This window comes from Acipenser ruthenus, chromosome 1 (assembly GCF_902713425.1).
Source record: "Acipenser ruthenus chromosome 1, fAciRut3.2 maternal haplotype, whole genome shotgun sequence".
NCBI lineage: Eukaryota > Metazoa > Chordata > Actinopteri > Acipenseriformes > Acipenseridae > Acipenser > Acipenser ruthenus.
The window spans coordinates 35,191,613-35,214,790 of record NC_081189.1 but is presented as its reverse complement, the minus strand read 5'-3'; the positions used below and the strand labels follow the sequence as shown (position 1 = coordinate 35,214,790).

Genomic DNA, 23,178 nt, shown 5'->3' with positions numbered 1-23,178 from the left:
TTTTGTTGTTAAATAATCGTGCTAATGTGATTTCCGGAATTATGTTGATTTACGAAATAATGTTAATATCTTAACGAGGAGTGCTTCTTGCGACTGTTTCTTTTGTTTGCATGGAAATTTAAAAGCAAATCCTTGTTAATTGTCATAATTTATCAGGAGTTAATTTGCACTTGGAAAAGGAGAGTTTTAATTAACGAAAGAGTATATAACTCACCTTGAAACAGACCGCGTCTGTGATGCCGATGATACAGAGGGAGAGTGTACAGGACCAGAGCTGATTTCTTACTACCCAGATAATTCAATATTTGTAGTTATGAACATATTTTAGCCAGGACTTAAATTGTCATGGAATATTTCCCAACTGCCACAAATCCCCCCAAACACATCTAAAAAAAACAAACAAACAAACAAACAAAAAAACAGGATCATTTAAAGCAATTACATATATTTTATTTTAAACCATAAGCATTTCTTACACGTTTTGCTTTTTGTTTCTGTAGCCAACTAGAAAATTACATAAAAGTACAGTTCAGTAATACTTCAAACTTAAAATAAGTAAAACTCTAAGATATAAATGCATGAATCAACCTTATTTAAGTGCAGCTCTGGACTTTGACAGAGAAGGTCTCTGATTCCCGACACATTAAGTAAATTGCATTGCTATAAAAAAAAAAAAACAGGCATTGCATTCCCAGTTTTACATTCACAAATTACTATAAAGGAAAGAAAAGGTTTTGAAAAACTAGTGTTGACAGTGTTCTAAATCGTATCTCCGGCCATTTAGTCAAGTACTTCAAGTTGTTATATTGTTTCAAACTAGTTAAGCTCGTACATTCTCAGGCAACCAAACCAATATCTTGTTTCAGGTCTGTCGATTAGTAGTGACATTGTGTCAAGTTTACACAGCAGTTAACTCGTTTACAGTTACACATGATACACACACACACATTACAAGCAACAACCAGGGAAAGGAAGGACAGACGCACACATACAGATACAGAAGTGGCACGTCTGACTATCAAGAAATTATCACTGCAACTGTAGCCTATTTGAATTCTGCATACGTACATTATATGACAGCTGACCTCACTGTAGATCTTATTTAAATTATACAAATAATAACCTAAGTGTAAATAATGAAATCTTGGTATAGAAAACGGCATATTAGACATTACAATAAATTGTCTTTATGTGATTGTGGATTTGCAGTGGTTCCTTGGCTTTTGACACCTGTGTCTTATCCACACAAGAACGAAGAACAGGCGTACAAGTACACACAGATCCACTAGGAATGTGATCGAGATCATTGACTTGGATTTTGCCTAAAAGTATTTGTAATGCTGTCATACTCCCCCCACAATTTATGTACAATGTACACTTTCACCTTCACACGTTTATGTTCTTATAATACTGTTAGTGTTCGGTGGCTACTTATTTATCGCAGAGGCGAGCAAAGAGTACCAGAGAAAATGCATGATTAGAGGAATTCACTGAGCAATTAATTATAAATAAATATTGGGTTTGGGAGTTCTATCAATTTTTGAAAGCTTAATAAATATATAATGAAGTGTTACATACATGGTATAAATGTATAATATAGCTGACAACTTCAAACGTATTTATTTATAGCCTACAATCGTACATACTAAAATACATACAAAAGTATATGTCAACATAAGAAAATAAATTCCAACCAATCTACAAGGATGACTTATCCCCGCCCCCATCCAAAATAAGATTGCAAAATGCACATTAAAATAGTTGTATATAGTAATTTGTACATGCTGCATGACAAAATGCACAATATTAAATTAAGTTTACAAATTATACACACACTAGATATTACAATTATTTTTTATTTCCATCTGGCTGCTGCTCGCTGGTGGGAGAGCCGTCTGTACGCTAGTAGTTTCCATAACAGCGAATTCTGATTCCATTATTTTTTCTTGATCTTGTTAACTGCATTTTGAGTTTCCCTTATCTAGTCATTGACACAGGCAGTGATGTACGTGACCTGCGACAATCTTTTTAATGAGAAATGCGTTCATTAATGACCTCATCGACTCAATTTCAAAGCATTAACAAATTTATTTAATTAGCAAATTTCGTTTGAAAATGAGAGCTACTAAAGCTCTTGTTACTATACCGTGAGTTCGATAAATAACTGTTTTTTGAAAATCCTGCCCATGGTGTTCTAAGAAGGAGTGAGCCTTGATGACCTCAATGGCCTCTTCTCATTCCCAAACTTTTCTAATGTTCTTAGGTTCTCATTTCACACTATACCAAGTTGTTCTAGAAGAACTGAGAAATTACTATTTTCATAAGGAAAGACTATGCAAAGGGGATGAAGTCATCAACTGTATATTTAAATGTATGTTTTGTTTATGCAGTTGTTTTTGTGTGTCGTCATGCTTTTTGAATATATGTGGTTGGGTGCGCATGTTCATGTATTTATAGTGCACACATTATTTATTTCTTAGCAGATGCCCTTACCCAGGGTGACTTACAGTTGTATACAAAAAATACATATCAAGAATTACAGTACAATTAAGAGCAAGATACAAAATACATTGACTTCAGTCCTAATAAGAGCAAATACAAAACACAATACGATTTGATATCGGTGCAGTTCAAGAGCAGATTACAGTGTTGATAGTTACATCAGGGTTAGATACGAGTGCAAGTGAAATACAAAATACTACAGATTGGGTTAAGTGCAGGATTAAATACAGTAAATTAGGGAGCAGGTAAGTGCAAGTTAAAGTGCATTAAAGGCAGAGTGCTATATAGTCCAGAAGGGAAGAGTTGAGTTTTACAGGTGTTGTCTGAAGAGGTGTGTCTTGAGGAGGTGCCGGAAGGTGGTCAGGGACTGCGCAGCCCTGACATCCATAGGAAGGTCATTCCACCACTGCGGGGCGAGGGTGGAGAAGGACCGGGCTCTGGAGGCAGGGGAGCATAGAGGAGGTACAGCCAGTTTTCTAGTGCAGGCAGAGCAGAGAGGTTGGGTGGGGGTGTAGGGGGAGATGAGGGTCTGGAGGTAGCTGGGTGCAGTCTGGTCAAGGCATCGGTAGGCGAGTACAAGAGTCTTGAATGGTCATTCTTTCTGTTGCAGTACCGCACAATATATCACCAGTTATATCAATTCAACAATGTGGATTACTTATTATCAATATTATCACATTGTGCTGAGAACAGATTTCCCAGTTATTGATATTGATGGAATAAATACGAAATACAGTGTGTATTGTACAGAGAACATGGGAGCTCAGTTTTGAGCATCCAAGTGTTTGTTACCATGAGCTAATGCGAAGTATATATTCCCATACCTGATTGCACTGTACATAATGCAGTAAATACAATGATGTGCATGACCAAGGGCACCAGACCATAGTAAAAACATATCTCGATTATAACGCGCTTTGGATATTACTTTCCTACAGCATGTCCCCCAATTTCCTATAGTAGTGATTCATGCAATATTTCTACAGTAAATACAGTACGTGTTGTTCAAACTGTAAACAACTTCTCAGTCTAACTTCCATTTCTGTCTCTTCCTTTTGATACAGTATTTGAACTGAAGAAAGGCTGCATTGGCACTTTATAATACAGACATCTTATTCAGCATTCGTTTTATAACTAAATCAATATTAGGCCTATCTATCTAATGCATTTTATTAGCACCCTTTTTTCAGATTGTGTTAATTAAAGAAATCCACCTTAGAAGGTTAAAAAGGAAAGAGTAATATGTACAAACTTTGCAGCTACCAACTCGACACTCAAATTCTGTATGTACTGTAAGTAATGTGTCGGTACTGTCAGTATTCTCAAACTGACAGATATCATAATCAGATTTAAATTACATTTTTACCTGAAGGAAGGGGGATGTAAACAGTTAATGAAAAACATAAGATTATTATATATATATATATATATATATATATATATATATATATATATATATATATATATATATATATATATATATATATATATATATATAATTTCTTTTTTAATCTTTCAGTATAATTGTGCTGCCATTCCTTTGGGCAGCCCCATGGTTTTAGCCTCTCTATCCTGAAGCGATTGAAAAGTACTTGGGCTTTGTGGCTTTCTCTCCACTTACACTGCACACTCGTATGATCCCTGTCACGGTTGCCTTCGAGGGTTTCAACAACATGGTCAAATTCTGTGAAAAATGAGTTTAATCTTTGTATCCCGTGAGGCTGTGTTGGAGTGAAATTCCTCACTTCTTGGTGTGGAGCTTTAGTAAATTATATAGTAATAGTAGTAGTAGTAATAATAATAATAATAATAATAATAATAATAATAATAATAATAATAATAATAAGTAGAACTGCCAGGCAGTTTTATGACTTAGTACCAGTTGGACATTTTGGCAAGCCATTAGTTCATTATCTCATGATACTTTATAACTTTAAACACCATAGTAATCATGACCCTATCTACACACTGTAAGGAGTTATAAGCTAATTTTACATTTAACCTCAAGGAGAGGTCAAAGGCCACTATCAAGGTCATTTCTGGATATAGCATATATGGGTTCATGTCTGTGTTCCATAGTAACCATGACACTATATACACTCTGTAAGGAATTAAAAGCTAGTTCTACATTTTACCTTAATGAGAGGTCAAAGGTCATGATCAAGGTAATTTTTGAATAGAGCATATATGGGTTCCTATCTGTGTTCCATAGTAACCGTAATCCTATGTGCAATGTAAGGTGTTATAAGCTAGTTTTGCATTTGACCTTAGGGAGTGGTCAAAGGTCACGGTCAAGGCAATTTTTGAATAGAGCATACAGTATATGGGTTCCTATATGTGTTCCATATTAACCATTAATCTGCACTCTGTCAGGAGTTAAAAGCTAGTTTTACATTTGATCGAAGATTTTGAAAGGTTTTTAAAGCAATGCGTCAGACGGGCATATTGGTTTATGCACAAACACCATTTTTGAAAAAGTCAATTGTATTGAAGAGGGATGATGCTTGTCAACTTTGAAGTTAATCAAATAAACCGTTTTTCAACTGAAGTGGTTTTAAGAAGAAAATGTAGGCCTGGCGGCCATCTTGTTTTGCCAAAGAACACAATTTTGCCCTATTTGAATTCCACTGTTCCCAAGATGATGCCTACCAAGTTCAGAGTTAGTTGGTTAAACAGTTTTCAAACAGAAGCAGTTTGATGTTTGGGGCACGTTTCTGTGAATTTGGTGGCAGCCATTTTGATATTAAAATTTATCGCAGCAACTTAGGCTTTGCAAACTTGAAGCAGATTTTGTTCTTGATGATACATGCCATTCGATCACTTCACCGGTTCCCAAGAAGAACATTTTGAAAGGTTTTTCAAAAAAATGCATCAGGCTGCCATCTTGGTTGACGCAGGAGCGCAATTTTTCAGCATCTGATTTGTATTCAACCCATTGATTGGTTACATGGCGGTCAAGCAGGAGCAGTTTGAAGTTTTGGAAATAATAATAATAATAATAATAATAATAATAATAATAATAATAATAAAAATAAAAATCTTTAAAATAACAATAGGCTTCCCCAGCCATTCTTGTTTGGAAGCCTAATATATTATTATTATTATTATTATTATTATTAATAATAATAATAATAATAATAATAATAATAAATAAATAAATAATAATAATAATAAATAACATTTTTTGATAAAGCTGGCAGTGTTCTTTTCATGAACTACATTCCAAAGCTGCTTGGTAAATTCAGCCTCTCAATCCAGGGCAACAGTAATTGAAGTTCTGTTTAACTTTCAGAATATTTAATACCATGCAAATAACATTGCAAACATTTATAAACGACATGCCCAACCTTCATGTGTCCTTAAATGTGTTTATTTATTCAGGTTTACAGTCTCAAGGTGAAGTACCACATTTACCACGCTTTGACATCTGCAAATTCGTAAATGTCAGATAGCTATGTTGAAATGTTGAAATGTAGAACTTTTATTCCTGTTGAATTGTTTGTGTTTTGTTTTACATCAGTATAACAATTGTCTCTTCAGCCAAATGGAATTCCAGCAAATGAAAATGCACTCCATTAGGACAATATTGTAGACCTTTAAATTGTATTTTGTAATAGAACAGATGTCTACAAAGCAGACAGGATTTTGCTGTTTCAAAAATGACAGAATGACCTTTGTTAACTGCTGAGTCCTGTGGTAAGTCAGCAGTTGCTGCAAAGTCTATGTTGAGTGTGGTCCTGACTTGATATTTTTTTAATGTGTATTTGTACTGAGTGTGGTCCTGCCTTTAGTGTATTCCTGGTTTGATATGAATAATTATTTTTGCATTGTGTTGTTTTGTGCTGCAGCCGGAATCGCTGTTCTATAAACGAGTGCTTCCATCTCATTGAATGTTTAGTAGAATTTGTTTTTTTAAACCAACAAAGCAGCTTTTCAAATTCTGATAAGTTGACAAATAAAGTTTACATTTTCCCTCTGTGCTTTTCCAGGTGGACATACGCTGACTTCTTTAACAGATACAGAGTATTGATGAAAAAGAAGGAAATTGTTCTTTCGGACAAAAAGCTCACCTGCAAGAATCTGCTGGAGAACCTGGTGAAGGTGGGTTATCTCTGTTTTTCACTATACACATTTCTACCTGTGCAGCAGTGCCTTTTGGGGCTTGCATGGAAACACCATAACATAAAATAAATGAATAATGAGGGAAAGGTAGAAGCAGTATTCTAGTTTGTTGCTACTTTGGTTGTCCTATGGAGTCTGAACAAACTGCCTTTTCTGGACTGTGGCTTTTTTTAACTGTGTGGTGTTTTCAAGGTCTGGTTGAGGTCACTCTTCCTAGATATATCCGAGGGTCTATCATTTTAATACATATGAATATTTGGAAAATAATTACCACTCAGTATCAACAGCTGCTTGTTCTCAATTTCATTCCAAGAATTCAAGAGGAATTCAGTAATTTTACTTGATTTAGATTTTGGTGGTTAGATTTTGAAATTACATATTATTTATGTATATCATCCAATTTCAATAGATAGAAAAGCATACACAGTTCTGCCAAGCTTTTTCTGAAAATTGTTCATTGCACAGCTTTAGGAAAGTAAACCACATATTAAAAGACAGTATCATCAGCTCCGGGATATTTAGCAGTAGTGTGAGAGGGATAGATGGAGCTTTTTAGTAATGTATACAGTAATACTTTGGGATTTTTAGTATACAGTAATATATTGGTATTTTGCTATGCCCCGTTGAACATCAATAGCTGTAGCAAGAATTGTTGCACTTGCTTATTTAGGTGCTAGACTTTAAAATAATAAATTAGCCACATTGACAGGAAAATGATAGATTGTAAGCAAGACGCACTCTGTGCATCTCATACCAAGGACATTTAAAATCCCATTGCTTAGTGGTGCACACTGGTAAATGTGTCATTGATCCATTTCAGTTAACCAGACGGTGCATGTGACACATTTGAGATCCTGAATGCCTCCTAGTTTTTGTACATTGACTGCAACTCTCAGACCTTTTTCTGTTCTTTTGAAACCGTATGAGTTGAACCTGAAAATAAAAGCTCTTTGCCTGTTTATTAGATAGCCCTGTTTTGCAAGCTCCCTTATGCATTTTTTAACATTGCTGAACAGTTGACAGTATCCGTACTGTGTCAGTCCCGTCTCTATCTCCCTGCCATCAGCACCTACCTGTCCAGGGAGTTCTGTAGTCTCAGAAAGTCTTCCTTTGTAGAAGTGTCATCGAGACACCCGCTTAACCACAGTTTATTTGACTGGTTTCACTATAATTATGATGTGAGGAACGTTTCAGTGTTCTGCTGCTATGTGTCTACTGAATAAGAATTTGTTTATCTTTTTTTTTAAGTTTTTAGGTATTAATACTGACTACATCAGTGCCTTCTGCATGGAACAAAAGCATGCCTACTGGACATTTCATACAGTATTAATATAACTGATAAGTCTCCCACATTAATATATGTGTATCTATTTGCATGCACATCACTATTAGTGGAAGCATCCATCCATCCATCCAGTAAATTGCATTTTTACATATAAAATGGCAATACACGGTTTACAAGACAGCTTAAAAAGGAAGGTGTTCCGAAGGACTTTCATAAAAGGTTTACAATTGTTTGTATCTGCCAGGGAATTACTATAAAGTATGATGTTGGTAGAAGTTCGACCTCAGTTCATACAACTTCAAATGAGGTTATAATGAATAGCATATAGGATTATAAGGACTGATTTTCCTCGACAGGATCCAGACAAGTTCCAGTTTGGAAGAACCAAGATCTTCTTTCGCGCTGGTCAGGTTGCTTACCTGGAGAAGCTACGAGCAGATAAGTTCCGCTTTGCCTGCATCATGATCCAGAAGAGCGTTCGGGGCTGGCTGCAGAAAGTGAAGTACAGGAAGATCAAGAAGGCCGCCATGACAATGCAGAGATATGGGCGTGGCTATCTGGCACGCAGGTCAGTCAAATGCCTCATGGGTAATTCTAGCTCAAGTGGACCAAAATCTGTGGGGATACATAAACCACACATTAGGAATAAAAGGGTCTTGTGAAGCTCATTCCACTCATAGGGGGAACATGTCTGGTGGCAAAAATAACCAACATGCGGGGGCTGACCTAGACAAATAACCTTGGTATCTTCAGCCTGTTTCAGCAAAAGATAACACCTTCACATAGTTCATTAAACAATTAAACAACCACCCTTTTTTCTTAAACCAATAATGCTCTTATGCCATTGTATGTTTCCACTTGCAGACTGGCGGATCAGCTTAGGAAGACACGAGCCGCCATTGTGTTCCAGAAGCAGTACAGGATGCTGCGTGTCCGCAGGGCCTACCTGAAGATTCGAAACGCCACGATTACCATCCAGGCTTACGCGAGAGGCATGTCTGTCAGGCAGCTTTACCATGAGGTAAGGATTATAATTGGTTCTAGTTCCACTGCTGCATCTTTGACTCTATAGTGGGAGAGACAGTGGTCTGCGTATTAAGGAGTAGCGGCTGCCCTTTTGCGGTTGGAGAAGTTAGATCTTTGTGGAAACAGCTGGACCTCTCATCGTTAAGGATATTATGTTTGTCTCCTTAAGTCTGTTTGCAAACGTTTTAAATGGTTCTGGGTTTTGTCCATCCAATACTGAGTTATACTATTTTGTTTTCTCTAAATATCCCTTTACTTGGCTTTGAGCTTGTATGGAGAATCCTAAGGTTCTGGACAGCCTATCTCGCGCAAATAACATGATGTGATAATGAGACCTTTCAACTCTGTCTATATAAATGTAGAGTAGGTGGGGCTAGAAAAGTTGAATGGCCAGATTGGCACATGATTTGAATTGAATAAAGTAGACTGTTCAATCCTGGCACTTGGTATTCTCCAGGCAAGCTCAGGTAAAGCCAGGTGAAAGGAGATTTAAAGACAAATAATAACTCAATAATGGAGATCAGATCCCAGGATCACTCAGAACGATTGCTAACACCATAAAAAGCAAGAAACATGTAAAAAAAAAGACAAAAGAAAAAGCAATTAAAATAAAATACGTATGCTGAGATTTTCTTTTATACATTTATACAGCCAGGACCAAGACTGCTTAATACATTGTTGGTCCCATCACCTTTATATGATTATGGAGGAGCATACGATAGAAGTGCCATCATCGGCTCACATGCATTAAAACTTAATTCAGTCTCTTTATTTTGTGTATTACAGTTTTTTTTTTGTTTTGTTTTGCTGTCCCCTAGTTCTTGTTGCACCACAAGGCAATGGTCATTCAGAAGTATGCGAGAGGCTGGATGGAACGAAAGAAGTTCAAGCGTGCCCGAAATGCAGCCGTCGTGATCCAGTGTTCCTACCGGCGTCTGCAGGCCCGACGTGAACTGAAGCAGCGAAAGATAGAGGCGCGCTCAGCTGAGCACTTCAAAAAGCTCAACGTCGGCATGGAGAACAAGATAGTGCAGCTACAAAGGAAGGTGGATGAGCAGGTAATGACTAAAGACAAGTGCCAATCGGGGTCTGTGAAACCAGCCCTTATTGTTTAAAGTTATAGAGAACTCCCTAAGGATTCTACTAGTACTTAAGATCCAGCTTCCACAAAGATGCCATGCCCATTGTTAATGCACCACTCCCTATCTCCTTCCAGAGCAAGGAGTACAAGAGCTTGAATGAGCAGCTGAGTGTGGCCAACACGGCTTACTCTGTGGAAGTGGAGAAGATGCGCAAGGAGCTGGAGCAGTACCGAGGCAAGAAGGGTGAAGGGAACCAGATCAGCAGCCTGCAGGAGGAGGTGCAGAGGCTCCAGACCAAGCTGAATAAGGCACAGACTGAGAAGAAGCAGCTGGAGGACATATACTACACTGAGAAAGAAGATCTACTAAAGGTAGACCACCTCAGGTCCACAACCTGCACAAATAAGCAATGCAAAAGAACCAGTTACCCCAGGCTGATTGCCTTATAAGGGAGATATTTTAATGGTGTGTTATCAGTCACTGGGGCACTGTAATCTTCATTAGAGAAACAAGTATAGTAAGTATACAACTGGTATTTTGTATAAGAGGGAGGGTGCTGCATACAGTCTAGCCTCTCTTACGATATGATACTGTGAATACTTTTGTTGATCCTAGAATTGGAAGCAACTGTACATATTACATTGTTATAAATATAATTTAAAAGAAGAGCAAGGCATACTTATTTTGTTAGCAATTTTTAAAGAATATATTTTCCTTTGATAGCTGTAGAACGTGTTGTTTCCTATGAACAAGAACACGTTTATGCTTCCGGCAAGAGCTAATGGAATCTTTGGGACGAGAGCTTAAAAGGAAACGTTAAGAACAATTCAGTGTGGCACTTTTTTTCCAGCCTCCACCCTCCATTGATATTTCAAAGGTTCTTTTTCTAGCGCTTTGAAGTTCCCAAATCCATTCAGTCATGGCTATCACACAAAGAGTTGGCAAGCCCTAAGTGGCAGGCTTTGCTTTCTTCACCTCCCATGTCATAGATTCTGTCATTCCATCCTCTTTACAGGGGAATAACCATACCCTTGTTTTCGATGAAAATGGCAAAAGTAAAACGATAGCTGCTTTTGTACAGATGGTCTGGCTTCTATAGAGAGAGAGAAAAAAAACAGCTTTTAATGAACATAATAAAGTCTCTGTTGCGTTTCTTTCTGACAGAATAAGCATTAACCCACACCTCTCTAATTTGGGGGTGCCTATTAACTTTTGACAAGTCTCTTTGAGATATTGCTTTTATTATTTAATCCCTATGACAGGTGTTTTATAAAATAAATGAATATAGGTTTCTTAATACGTATGTTTTGAAACTCCAAAGCCCTAAAGATGTAGCCTGCCTATATAAAGAAGATAATACAAAAGACTAAAGGTTTAAACGATAAACAAAAATAAAGATCCTAAATGTTTATCTGAAAATGCACTGTTTTGTGAAGGTGTTGTCATTTATTTTAAACAACTGTAATTAAATACTGTTTGTGAAAATCATTGTAAAATTAGAAATAATCGAATCCCTGAAATTACTAGTGTAGAGATTCTCGGCACCCACAGCTAGGAGGTGAGCTTATGTTGCCCAGCTGAGCTGTGGGTCCCTCAGAGAAGATGACTGAAGCATGTTAATGCCCACCACATGTGGCAGTGCAGTATTCCTGGGGTTTGCAAAGAGAAACCTGACCCTGTGTCTTACTCAGTGGTGTGGAAAGAGCTCTTGGTTAAACACTAACTTGATCTTCCAGTAGGTACAGCAGTAATGTTGTGTTTGTTTACTTTTGTGCAGAGATTGGCAGATCTCGAGGAAGAGAATGCACTACTGAAACATGACAAAGAAGAGATGAACCAAAGAATACTGAGTCAGTCTAAAGACTCTGAAGGTAAGACCCAGGGCAATGTTTTTTTTTGTAGTTAATAAAAAGCCTTATGGGATTTCGCGTAGTGCCCTTTGGTGGACATTGCTCCCCAGGGATCCATGGAAACCGTGACAGACATTTAAGAGCTCACCAGTAATAATTATGTCTAAGATACGGGTGAGTGAGCTTGCACAGATACTCAATGTCTCTGCATGTCAGCTGGCAGCAGGTGACCTGCCAGCACCACTGATACTGTGGGACCTAATGGTGAAGTGAAAGTATTGTGGAAGCAGGGTGCATTTATAATTCATTACAACAAGTTTTGTTAGAAATAGTTACGGTTTAAGCGGGAAGCCACAAAAGTTCGTAAATTGCTTACAAATTCAGCTGCATCCAGGTTTGGCTTTTAGCATAGACACTGAGATGTGTTGGGCAGGGTAGCATTCAGTGATAAGGGGAGCAGAGAAAACAGCAGAGGTAAGAATTCATTTTAAAACCTTAGCAACAACACCTTTAACAAGGAAAGGTTCCACTAAACAATAATAAGGGGAGCAGTAAAAATCAATTTTCAGTTACATTTTTACTGCTCCCCTGATGTGGGCATTCATTAGCTCAAATGTTTAGGGGGGTTTCCAGGTCTTTGTCATTGTAACTAACTTTTGCAGTTTTGTCCTCTGATTAGCTGGGCTAATGAAACTACAGAACCATTTGCCCAAATTTGATTAAACTTTGCATGGACACAAGACGTTATTCAATATACTGCGAGTGTTGCTCATGCCGACGTAGTTTTTCACACTACAGACAGCTGATTGGCTTTACTGTGTAAGACTATATTTTGGGAACCGCGTGCCACGATTTGATTAACATGGAAACAAAGTTGAACTATAGTCACACACTGCTATGATGCATTTTTAAAACTGTAGCATCCTTTTATTTTTATTTTTTTTAGTTGCAAAATATTTGTGGGCATTACAAGTTAACTCAAACTTTAATTTCATAGTTGTTCATTATGACCCGCCACATTTATAATTCAAGCCAAAGAGCAAACAGTTTCAAGAGACACCTCGTTAACTTACTATAGAGAATAAAACAAGCTCATGAAGGCCGTAGGCCTGCCAAAACAAGTGTCTTATCTGCTGAAAAGTTTTCGGTTTAAAATAAATTTAATTTCTATTTAGTATATCTGCACTGTATTGAAATGTATTTGCTTAAGATTGTAAGTCACCCTGGATAAGGGCGTCTGCTAAGAAATTAATAATAATAATAATAATAATAATAATAATAATAATAATAATAAATAATAATAATAATAATAATAATAATATCTTACAAAGTCCATATTTTGACAGAAGTGGAAAGACTACTACTGTGTTCTGGAGTCATGCATATATTTATATATAGTACTGGACAACTGTCATGTCTACTGTAAGCTCAGTTTGTGACTGTTGTCTGTGTCCTGCTCCCCTCAGACCAGGTCACCAGCAAGACACTGAAGGAAAGCCAGCAGAAAGCTGAACTGGACGATGAGAGGGCGCGCTATCAGAACCTGCTGAAGGAGTATTCCCGACTTGAGCAAAGATACGACAACCTCCAGGAGGAGACGTCCCTGGCCAGGGTACGCCATTATCAATTCACAGATACAGTACTGTGCAAAAGTTTTAGGCAGGTGTGAAAAAATGCTGTTAAGTAAGAATACTTTCAAAAATAGACATGTTAATAGTTTATATTTATCAATTAACAAAATGCAAAGTGAGTGAACAGAAGAAAAATTTACATCAAATCAATATTTGGTGTGACCACCCTTTGCCTTCAAAACAGCATCAATTCTTCTAGGTACACTTGCACACAGTTTTTGAAGGAACTTGGCAGGTAGGTTGGCCCAAACATCTTGGAGAAATAACCACAGTTCTTCTGTGGATTTAGGCAGCCTCAGTTGCTTCTCTCTCTTCATGTAATCCCAGACAGACTCGATGATGTTGAGATCAGGGCTCTGTGGGGGCCATACCATCACTTCCAGGACTCCTTGTTCTTCTTTACGCTGAAGATAGTTCTTAATGACTTTCGCTGTAAGTTTGGGGTCATTGTCATGCTGCAGAATAAATTTGGGGCCAATCCGATGCCTCCCTGATGGTATTGCATGATGGATAAGTATCTGCCTGTACTTCTCAGCATTGAGGAGACCATTAATTCTGAGCAAATCCCTAACTCCATTTGCAGAAATGCAGCCCCAAACTTGCAAGGAACCTCCACCATGCTTCACTGTTGCCTGCAGACACTCATTTGTGTACCGCTCTCCAGCCCTTCGGCGAACAAACTGCCTTCTGCTACAGCCAAATATTTCAAATTTTGACTCATCAGTCCAGAGCACCTGCTGCCATTTTTCTGCACCCCAGTTCCTGTGTTTTCGTGCATAGTTGAGTCGCTTGGCCTTGTTTCCACGTCAGAGGTATGGCTTTTTGGCTGCAAGTCTTCCATGAAGGCCACTTCTGACCAGACTTCTCCGGACAGTAGATGGGTGTACCAGGGTCCCACTGTTTTCTGCCAATTCTGAGCTGATGGCACTGCTGGACATCTTCAGATTGCGATGGGAAGTAAGCATGATGTGTCTTTCATCTGCTGCAGTAAGTTTCCTTGGCCGACCACTGTGTCTACGGTCCTCAACGTTGCCCGTTTCTTTGTGCTTCTTCAAAAGAGCTTGGACAGCACATCTGGAAACCCCTGTCTGCCTTGAAATTTCTGCCTGGGAGAGACCTTGCTGATGCAGTATAACTACCTTGTGTCTTGTTGCTGTGCTCAGTCTTGCCATGGTGTATGACTTTTGACAGTAAACTGTCTTCAGCAACCTCACCTTGTTAGCTGAGTTTGGCTGTTCCTCACCCAGTTTTATTCCTCCTACACAGCTGTTTCTGTTTCAGTTAATGATTGTGTTTCAACCTACATATTGAATTGATGATCATTAGCACCTGTTTGGTATAATTGTTTAATCATACACCTGACTATATGCCTACAAAATCCCTGACTTTGTGCAAGTGTACCTAGAAGAATTGATGCTGTTTTGAAGGCAAAGGGTGGTCACACCAAATATGGATTTGATTTAGATTTTTCTTCTGTTCACTCACTTTGCATTTAGGTAATTGATAAATATAATCTATTAACATGTCTATTTTTGAAAGCATTCTTACTTTACAGCATTTTTTCACACCTGCCTAAAACTTTTGCACAGTACTGTACGTCCTCTTCGGCAACAGCCCTAGTCTTACTAGAAACAATTTCCTACAAACATAGAGCATTCTCACTGCCTCAGACACTTCTTTCACTTGACTTACAGTACAACACATCTAAATAACATTTTTGTGAACATTTAGGAGTTTTTGTTTGAAAACAGTGTGCGTGTTTTATAACGATAATACAGTGTATATTAACAGTTACTGTAAATAATTCAGCTCAAGGGCGGCAATAGTGTGTCTACAGTATATAGAGTATGGAGAGCTATACATACATTTTACTGGTCCAAAAAGAGGCGCAGTAATCTTACCCCCATTCTGTTTTTTTCCCCAGTTTCATCCTGGACACAGGAGAAACCCCTCCAACCAGAGCAGCCTGGGCTCAGACTCCAACTACCCGTCCATCACCTCTGAGATCGGAGACACGGAGGACACCCTACAGCAAGTGGAGGTAACAGGACTCCAGGACACTCTTTTCCTGGTCTTCAACATGCATTTTAAATAATATAGGATTAGGCTATTTAAAAAAAAAATAACATTCCCAGAATTCAAGGGGTGTCGTGGTGTTTAACACATTGAATCCACATTACTGTATCAAATATAACAAAATGTAAAGCAACATGTTCTTACTTTAAGAAACAATGATTTGGACCCCTCACTATTAGTGCTCTGGAAAGTCTTGTAAGTATATGTGTTATTGGTAGGTAATAATGAGGCATTTGATTTGCATTAGAGAAGTGGGGATTTAGTTAAGGTCTGTGTACCTAGCCTGTATGGATATTTATGGCGGAGGATAGTTGTGCAGCACATAATGCTTTTTGTTTTACTTTTTTGTAGTCGACTTGTTTGAAATGTTTGGGGTTTACACTATACAACTCCTCATTTCTAAAAAATGGAATACTATACTGAAGTGAGGCGTTCAAATCCAAACCTGACTAACCTGACTATCCACCTGACTAACTGGGGTCTATTTTAGTTCTCTAAACATAGGAGGTTCTATTTTAATGGTCTCAACACACAGTGGAGATTCCAAATCCCTATCCTGTGTGGGAAGAAATCCTAGAACAGCAAGAAAGTGGAACATTCTGCAACGTGTGCCTAATTAGTACACATTAGGTTTTAGAGAATTCATTTCGGGTGTGTTCAGAGCAAAGGGTGGAGTATATTTATTGCAAGATTGTACCTGCTTTCGCCCCTTTTTTTGCTTTCCTTTCCCTCATCCGCTTTTCACAGCTGAGGTGTAAGAACAAGGTGTAAGAAACAGTTTTGGGTGGTTGCTGTAATTGAAGGGCGATTCCTTGGCTGCCAAAAGCTTACTATTTAATGGTTTCATTAATCATCTCTTAGGGAAAAGGGTTATTAAATGTATGGACAGCTCTGCTCTGATTCCAAAAAATAAACTTTTCACTGTGGGCCAATTGCCCATTTAACGCATTAACGATGGAAGGGTACATTGTTTTATAGTACTTTTTAATGAGAATATTGAAACTTACTGTATACAAGTGAGTTATCAGTTTTCCCAACTTCTTCAGTGTCCCTCTGTTTGTTCTTGATCCATGGTACTTTGACCAGAGCCCCCTCTTTGTCTCACTCCCCAGGATATGGGCATGGAGAAGGCAGCCATGGACATAACAGTGTTCCTGAAGCTGCAGAAGAGAGTGAGAGATCTGGAGCAGGAGAGACGCAGACAACAGATTGACCTGGAGAAGATGGAAGAGCTGGTCAAAAGAAAGGTCTGCTTTTTTTTGTATGAAGTGTTTTTAATTCACTCCCATTATCTTCTTGCCTGGCTGGCCCTGCAAGTTGGTGTGACAAAGTGACAAATAATAATACGCTTGCCGATCTCTGTTTGGGAAAACAAATCTGTAAAACAGGGATGTTTTCGTCAAGCATCTGAGTTATCTAATTCCTTTTTTGCACTGTAGATGCATTCTATTTGTTATAAGAAGTCATTTTTGTTTTTGACTGGTAGGGGAATGAGGACAAGAACACAGCAGATCCAGACCATGATACAGATTCTGCCTACAACAGCCTAAAGGTAAAGATTTAGAGATTAATATTAAAGATAATAGTTTTTGGGAGTTTTTTGCTTTTGAGTCATATTTTATTTCAAAACAGTTTTGTGTAGATTTCTAAATACAATTGCAGCAGCAGACTTGCACTTTATAAATGTATTTACAAAACCTGCATTTGAATGGCAAATGATCTTAGAGTAATTAATGCCAGGTATGTTTATATAGATAGATAGATATATAGATAGATAGATAGAAATTGTGAAAGATAACCATTTTGAAGCAGACCCAGACACACAAATTGAAGTTTAAAGAACTTTTGTGCCGTTTTTATGAATTACAGAAATTATAAATCCAAAACAAAACAAAAACCTAACTCACACATGGAATACTAACTACACTTTTTTCTTTCAGTACTAACTAGCACATCGGAGGGCTAAGCCGTTTACCAATTAACAAAACAATTTTACATGCACGCAAACAAAAAGGTTTACCCACTACCTTTTAGAAAACCCACACAGGTTTCTTCACAAACAAGAGCCTGTCTCTTCACACAGACTGGAGACTGCCCTGAACAAACATTTGTGAACTTCCTTTATACCTATCTGCTTAATCACAGACAGGTGACACTCATTATTAGCCAGGTGAGTCTCATCCTGGCTCCCATGGCATTCTGGGGGATGCAGTCCTTTAGCACCTCTTGGACTACATTTCTCTCTCCTCCTCCTCCTAGTCTGCCACTGAAATGGCAGACTGGGGGCGAAGGCTTTGTCACATTGTGTGCTTCAGTAAACACCTTTGGCGTGATCTAATGAGTGTATTTATATTGTGGGCCATCAGTCTTACCTTGCTGTCTGTCTTCTATCCTACAGAGAACACCAAACTTCAATTTTATAAAGATATGTTGGTGAAAACATGGATACCCTTATGAATACTGCACTGCATGGGGACACACAATCACCCATTGTTTTCACACATGTGTGTCAAGAGTTTTAAGAGATCAATTTAATATGAAGCAACACCTAACTATAACCCCATGCACCAGGTTCTACGTAAACCACAAGGATTACACTGTTGTTCACTAGTCTACCAAGCAACTACAGTTACATAAGCCAATGCACAAAGATAGAAGAAATAACTACAAATACTGTATATAAAAGTATATTGAAATTAGCCATCTCCGTTATTCTCAAGGTGTTAAGCATACCAGCTGTAATAACGATGTGGTGAAGATGATGCACATCTTGAGCGGTGAATTTTGAATATACCAAGGCTTCTTTCAATTGTAAATATCACATAGAGTAATGTATTTAAGACAGTGTGGTTAGAATTGAGGTTAGCACTCAAAACTATTTAAAGTTTCACAGCCATGCTTCATTAGGACTAATAAGAAAGTGTGGACCCCTGGAAGAATTGTAAACTTGGTTGCTTTTCTGCAAAGAAGAATCCACCCCTAACCAACACGTCATCAGCAAGTGCATAAAAACTCTGGGTGTTATTCTTCCATGTTGCTTCTTTTTGTTTCTGCCTCCTCCTCCCCAGCCACCACCTCGCAGCGTGCCTCGTCCCAGGGGGAGGTGGCTCATAGCCACTTCCTATCTGCTGCACTGGGATGCATGTAACTGTTCATGTTTTTCCAGCCGGCCTCGTGCAGGTAGCAGTCAGGCACCCATGGACGCGGCCTCCGGCCAAATTTATCTTTCACTCGGGCCCTGAGAGCCCACCACAGTCATCGGGCACTGAGCGCCCTTCACAGTTCATAAATCATCTGCAATTCCAATCATCATCATTCATTCATCGGCATTCATTCATTGCGGATTCTCCGCGCTGAAGTGCAAAATGTACAACATATGTGCTACGTAATTAATTCCCCTTTCCTTGCATTCATTATGAAAAGGAAGATTGTAAAGGGGAGGCATCCCATGTGAACATAGACTGTCAGAAATGAAATTTGCCCTGATAATATGCCTCAGCCTTTAACTGGAGGGACCAGTTAAAGGATCAGGGACTTAATGTATTTAAACAAAGGATAAGAACATAAGAGAATTTGAGAAAGAGATGAGGACATTCGGCCCATCAGTGGTTGCCCGGTTCCTCGTAGCTTTCTGATCTGAAAATGGTCCCTCTGATTTCAGCCTTAACAACATGGCTTGGTAACCCATCCCATACACTCGCCACTTTGTGAGTAAAGAAGTGTCTCCTGCCTGCAGTTCTAAGTCTGTCTCCACTTCATTTCCGTCCTCTGGTTGTGGTTTCTGTATTAGCTAAGGTTAACTTTGTCAACTCCTTTAAATATTTAGAAGACTCAATCAAGCTCCTATCATTCTTCTTTGTTAAGACCAAACCGTTCTATCATTCCAAGCAGTACCTATGACAGCACAGTTCCTCTAAGTAGATTGTGTTTATCAGCAGGTGATTTGTTTTGTTTCACACAGAGACAGGAATTGGAATCAGAAAACAAGAAGTTGAAGAATGATCTGAATGAACTGAGGAAAGCCATTGTGGACAGAGCCACCCAGAACAATTCCTCCAATGAACTTCAAGATAGCTACAACGTGCTGCTCAACCAGCTCAAGTCAGCCAATGAGGAGCTGGACGTGCGCAAGGAGGAGGTGCTGAACTTGAGAACACAGATAGTGAGCTGCTCCCAGCAGAAAGAGCCCATCACACCCATTGTAAGTGACACTGTGTTGTTGTTCTGTATGTCTTTGTAGTAGTGGCTGTTCTGTTTAGCTGTCTATGGCAGTTTGGTCTTGAATTGGGGGGGGGGGGGGGGGGTTGTTGGAGATCAGGCTTGAACAACATGTCGCTGACAGGTCTATTTTAATGATCTTAACAGGGACTGATTAATACCGTAGTCCTCAAATGTATAAACCCGATTTTCCGCTGATCTTATTTCTATGGTGGCTTATCAAGGACAAACCTTTCTGTCAAGATCACGAGAAAAATGATCTCAGGAACTTGACATTTCAAACTTTTATGTCAAGATCAGAAGATAATGTATCTTGTGATTTTGACATAACTCATTTATGTTTAATGTTGTTAATATGTGCATCAGTAAATCAGCCCTGGTGGAAAAGACCAATAAGATTAAAAAGCGGTGATATTTATATTGAGCACATGCTTTTCAGTTTTTTCACAAGATCACAGCCACCATGCAGAGTTCTATAATAAGTGCACTTAATGATCAAATCCTGAGTAGCAACACACCTGTCCTGTGAACTAATTTGCATGTTGTATATTTTAGTAGAAAGGACCATGAATCCAGGTTTGATTGCATAAAATATTATCTACACTCTGGTTTAATCTGAATAATACTGATGTGCATCCAATTGGATATAATAGGTTTTCCCAGCTTTACTGGGCAAACCCATTATAAGATGGAGTCCATTGAGTGCTGAATGATCCGTGACCAGGAGCTTGCAGCGCTGCTTAATTAGAAGTGCTTAATTATACTGCGAGTTATTTAAAATGAAAATCCCCACAAATTACCATTGCACACAGCTCAGCTACTTCAAGACACAATTACTTGTTTACTTTAGAATCTGCATTAATGGTGTGTTCTTTTTTTTTTGCTGTCTAATTTTTCAGTTGCCTATATATCTATAGAGAGAGAGAGAGAGCTCTATCTATCTATCTATCTATCTATCTATCTATCTATCTATCTATCTATCTAATTAGGGTTTTAAATCTATTAATTATAATAAATTAATCACACCTGTGGGTTATGATCAATTTAAAAAAGAATTTATGAATTCATCTTGTTGATGAATTTTGTCAAGTGTGGTATCAAAAAACAGTGTGTGAAAAAGAAATGTTGAAACAAAAGAAATCTTGAAAAAACCACACTTGGCCTTTCTCTTATACATTTGCTGGACTGTGAACTACTCTAGAATATCTATGCCACCCATGAACTTACTCTGCTGGCAAACTATCATGGTATGATCAAAGTCTAATTGCATTGTTATTTTCCCCAGCTAGATACTTGTTGGTTGTGCATCAGTGTAAGATGACATAGTGTAACTATGTTTATTTGCTGTTAGGATGTTTACCACACAGAAAATGCTATGACTGTAGTGTTATTATTATTTATTTCTTAGCAGACGCCCTTATCCAGGGCGACTTACAGTCGTAAAGTCGTTAGGCATGATCCATATTTGCAGCATGAACAAAATGCTTCCAAAGTGTATACAGTGGTGGATTTCAATAAAGAATGTTAGCTGTAGTATATCTTATATCTACAAACAGGTCACATTGATTTTTTTTTTTATTTTTGATCCCAAAAATGTAGAAAGATGGTCCACATGGAGGAAGCTTTTGTTTTCTCTGCAGGTGGCAGCAATTACTGTTGCGAGGAAGCAATCCTGGGTCTCAGGGTATAAAAAACATATAAATGTTATTAAATGTTAAAATGTTATTATTACTGCAGGAAACCAAGAAAATGCCTGACTGGAGCAACAGTAACAAACACATGAACAGAGATGATGCCATTGAGGCCTATCAGGGAATCTGTGAGACTAACAAGTAAGCTGCTGTTTACGATAAGGAACTGGAATAAATTAAATTACTAAAAACAAAATAAGAATTATAGACTTCAGTCTTGGCTCTCCAAGCGAGTACTCCTGTGGCAATTTTGTAATATTATTCCTGCTGCCACATGTTGCGTGTCTGAACAGTGTGGCACAGCTGAAGGAAGTTGGCATGCACGGATACCCATATCACAAACACTGTTGTATTGTTTGCTTTGTATGCTGGCAATATTGAAATAACATGTCAAAGGAAAAGATTATTTAGCATGCAGTGACACAACTACAGTACTGAATAAACACTGCTTGGTTTAGCCCTCAAGCAATAATCCATGTCTAGGACTTACACACAACGAAGCACAGTAAACCATGCTCAGTAAAACTACAATTCCCACAATACAGCATTAAGGGTTGGTATCGGCACCACTTAGTCTACCTCTTTTTGCAACACTCAAACCATGTCCAATTACATTTGTATTCTTATGTATTTATTTTGATGAAAAAAACAGAATAGCTCTTGCGCAAAACACTTAAAATGCTGGTGCAAAGCATTAGAGATATTGTATTTTAAAATCTCATATATTAAAATTTTACTAATTTGAACCTCAAACAAACTTCGTTAACATGGTGTATACATTAGAAATGCATCTGCAGTGAGCAATGTTTTGTGTTGTGTATTGCAATGCCCAGCTGAAACTTTTACCTGGGCGACAAAAGAAAATGGATATCCAAAATGCATTCATATCACTCAAGGATTTCAGCAAAAATGGAAAAACTGTTTTATAACTGACAATGTATACAGAAAACCTAATGAATTGGCATAAAATACCAGCATTTCATAAATGACACTAAGCGTGAGTGAAATGCAAACTTTTTATGTATTTATAAATAATAATTTAGGGTACTGACATGTAGATTGGGAATGTCCTAGTTATCATTTTACATAAATTTGACTATCCAAACAAATCTAATTAGTTCCAGAGCTACAGTATTTGATACATGCCGCTGTTGATTCTGCAGTGCAAATTCTCTTGGGGGATTGGATGCCAGGAGTCAGAAGTGGAACTTCAATAAATCTAACTGGAATTTCTTAACAAAGCGCTAGCAGGCAGATTTACAATGTGAATATCACATAACGTGTAACAATATCCTATTGAGTAAAACAGTAGTGGCTAGTTATCTTCCCCTTAAAAAGTGTAATATACTCCTTGCCTTTTAAAAAACCTCAAACTCACTACATTAACTGATGCTAGTTGTCCCCCGTTGCTGGATAACACATAGCAAATAATGGTGCTCATACTGTTTCCTGGGAGGATTCAGATCTTAAAGGTTAAGGTTATAAAACAAATATTTCAGCAACACATGTTTGGTAGGCACTATTGATCTCTGTAGTGAAAGATGTGCTAGCTAAAAATAAAACAAAACAAAAAAACAGAACTCTTCTGAGGATTCATTGCAGCATGTAGTCAAATAACTTTTTTTTATAGCCTTGGGCTGTTTAAAACAGATGGCATTTAAGGCTGTACTTTAAATGGGATGTTACTCACTAGTA

At 38.0% G+C, this 23,178-nt stretch overlaps 1 protein-coding gene across 4 annotated transcripts in view; it reads left to right on the top strand.

Annotated features, from left to right (window-relative positions):
- The window catches only part of LOC117972675 (unconventional myosin-Vb-like), a 113,641-nt gene that overhangs the window by 83,319 nt on the left and 7,144 nt on the right, over nucleotides 1-23,178 (top strand). For all 4 annotated transcript variants that reach the window (XM_059024267.1, XM_059024272.1, XM_059024274.1 and 1 more), the window contains 12 exons: nucleotides 6,492-6,603; nucleotides 8,266-8,477; nucleotides 8,774-8,930; nucleotides 9,754-9,993; nucleotides 10,152-10,388; nucleotides 11,795-11,888; nucleotides 13,334-13,479; nucleotides 15,423-15,539; nucleotides 16,687-16,821; nucleotides 17,061-17,126; nucleotides 19,536-19,775; nucleotides 21,530-21,624. In XM_059024267.1, coding sequence (XP_058880250.1) covers nucleotides 6,492-6,603; nucleotides 8,266-8,477; nucleotides 8,774-8,930; nucleotides 9,754-9,993; nucleotides 10,152-10,388; nucleotides 11,795-11,888; nucleotides 13,334-13,479; nucleotides 15,423-15,539; nucleotides 16,687-16,821; nucleotides 17,061-17,126; nucleotides 19,536-19,775; nucleotides 21,530-21,624 — 1,851 coding nt within the window. The remainder of the gene's footprint in view (nucleotides 1-6,491; nucleotides 6,604-8,265; nucleotides 8,478-8,773; nucleotides 8,931-9,753; nucleotides 9,994-10,151; nucleotides 10,389-11,794; nucleotides 11,889-13,333; nucleotides 13,480-15,422; nucleotides 15,540-16,686; nucleotides 16,822-17,060; nucleotides 17,127-19,535; nucleotides 19,776-21,529; nucleotides 21,625-23,178) is intronic.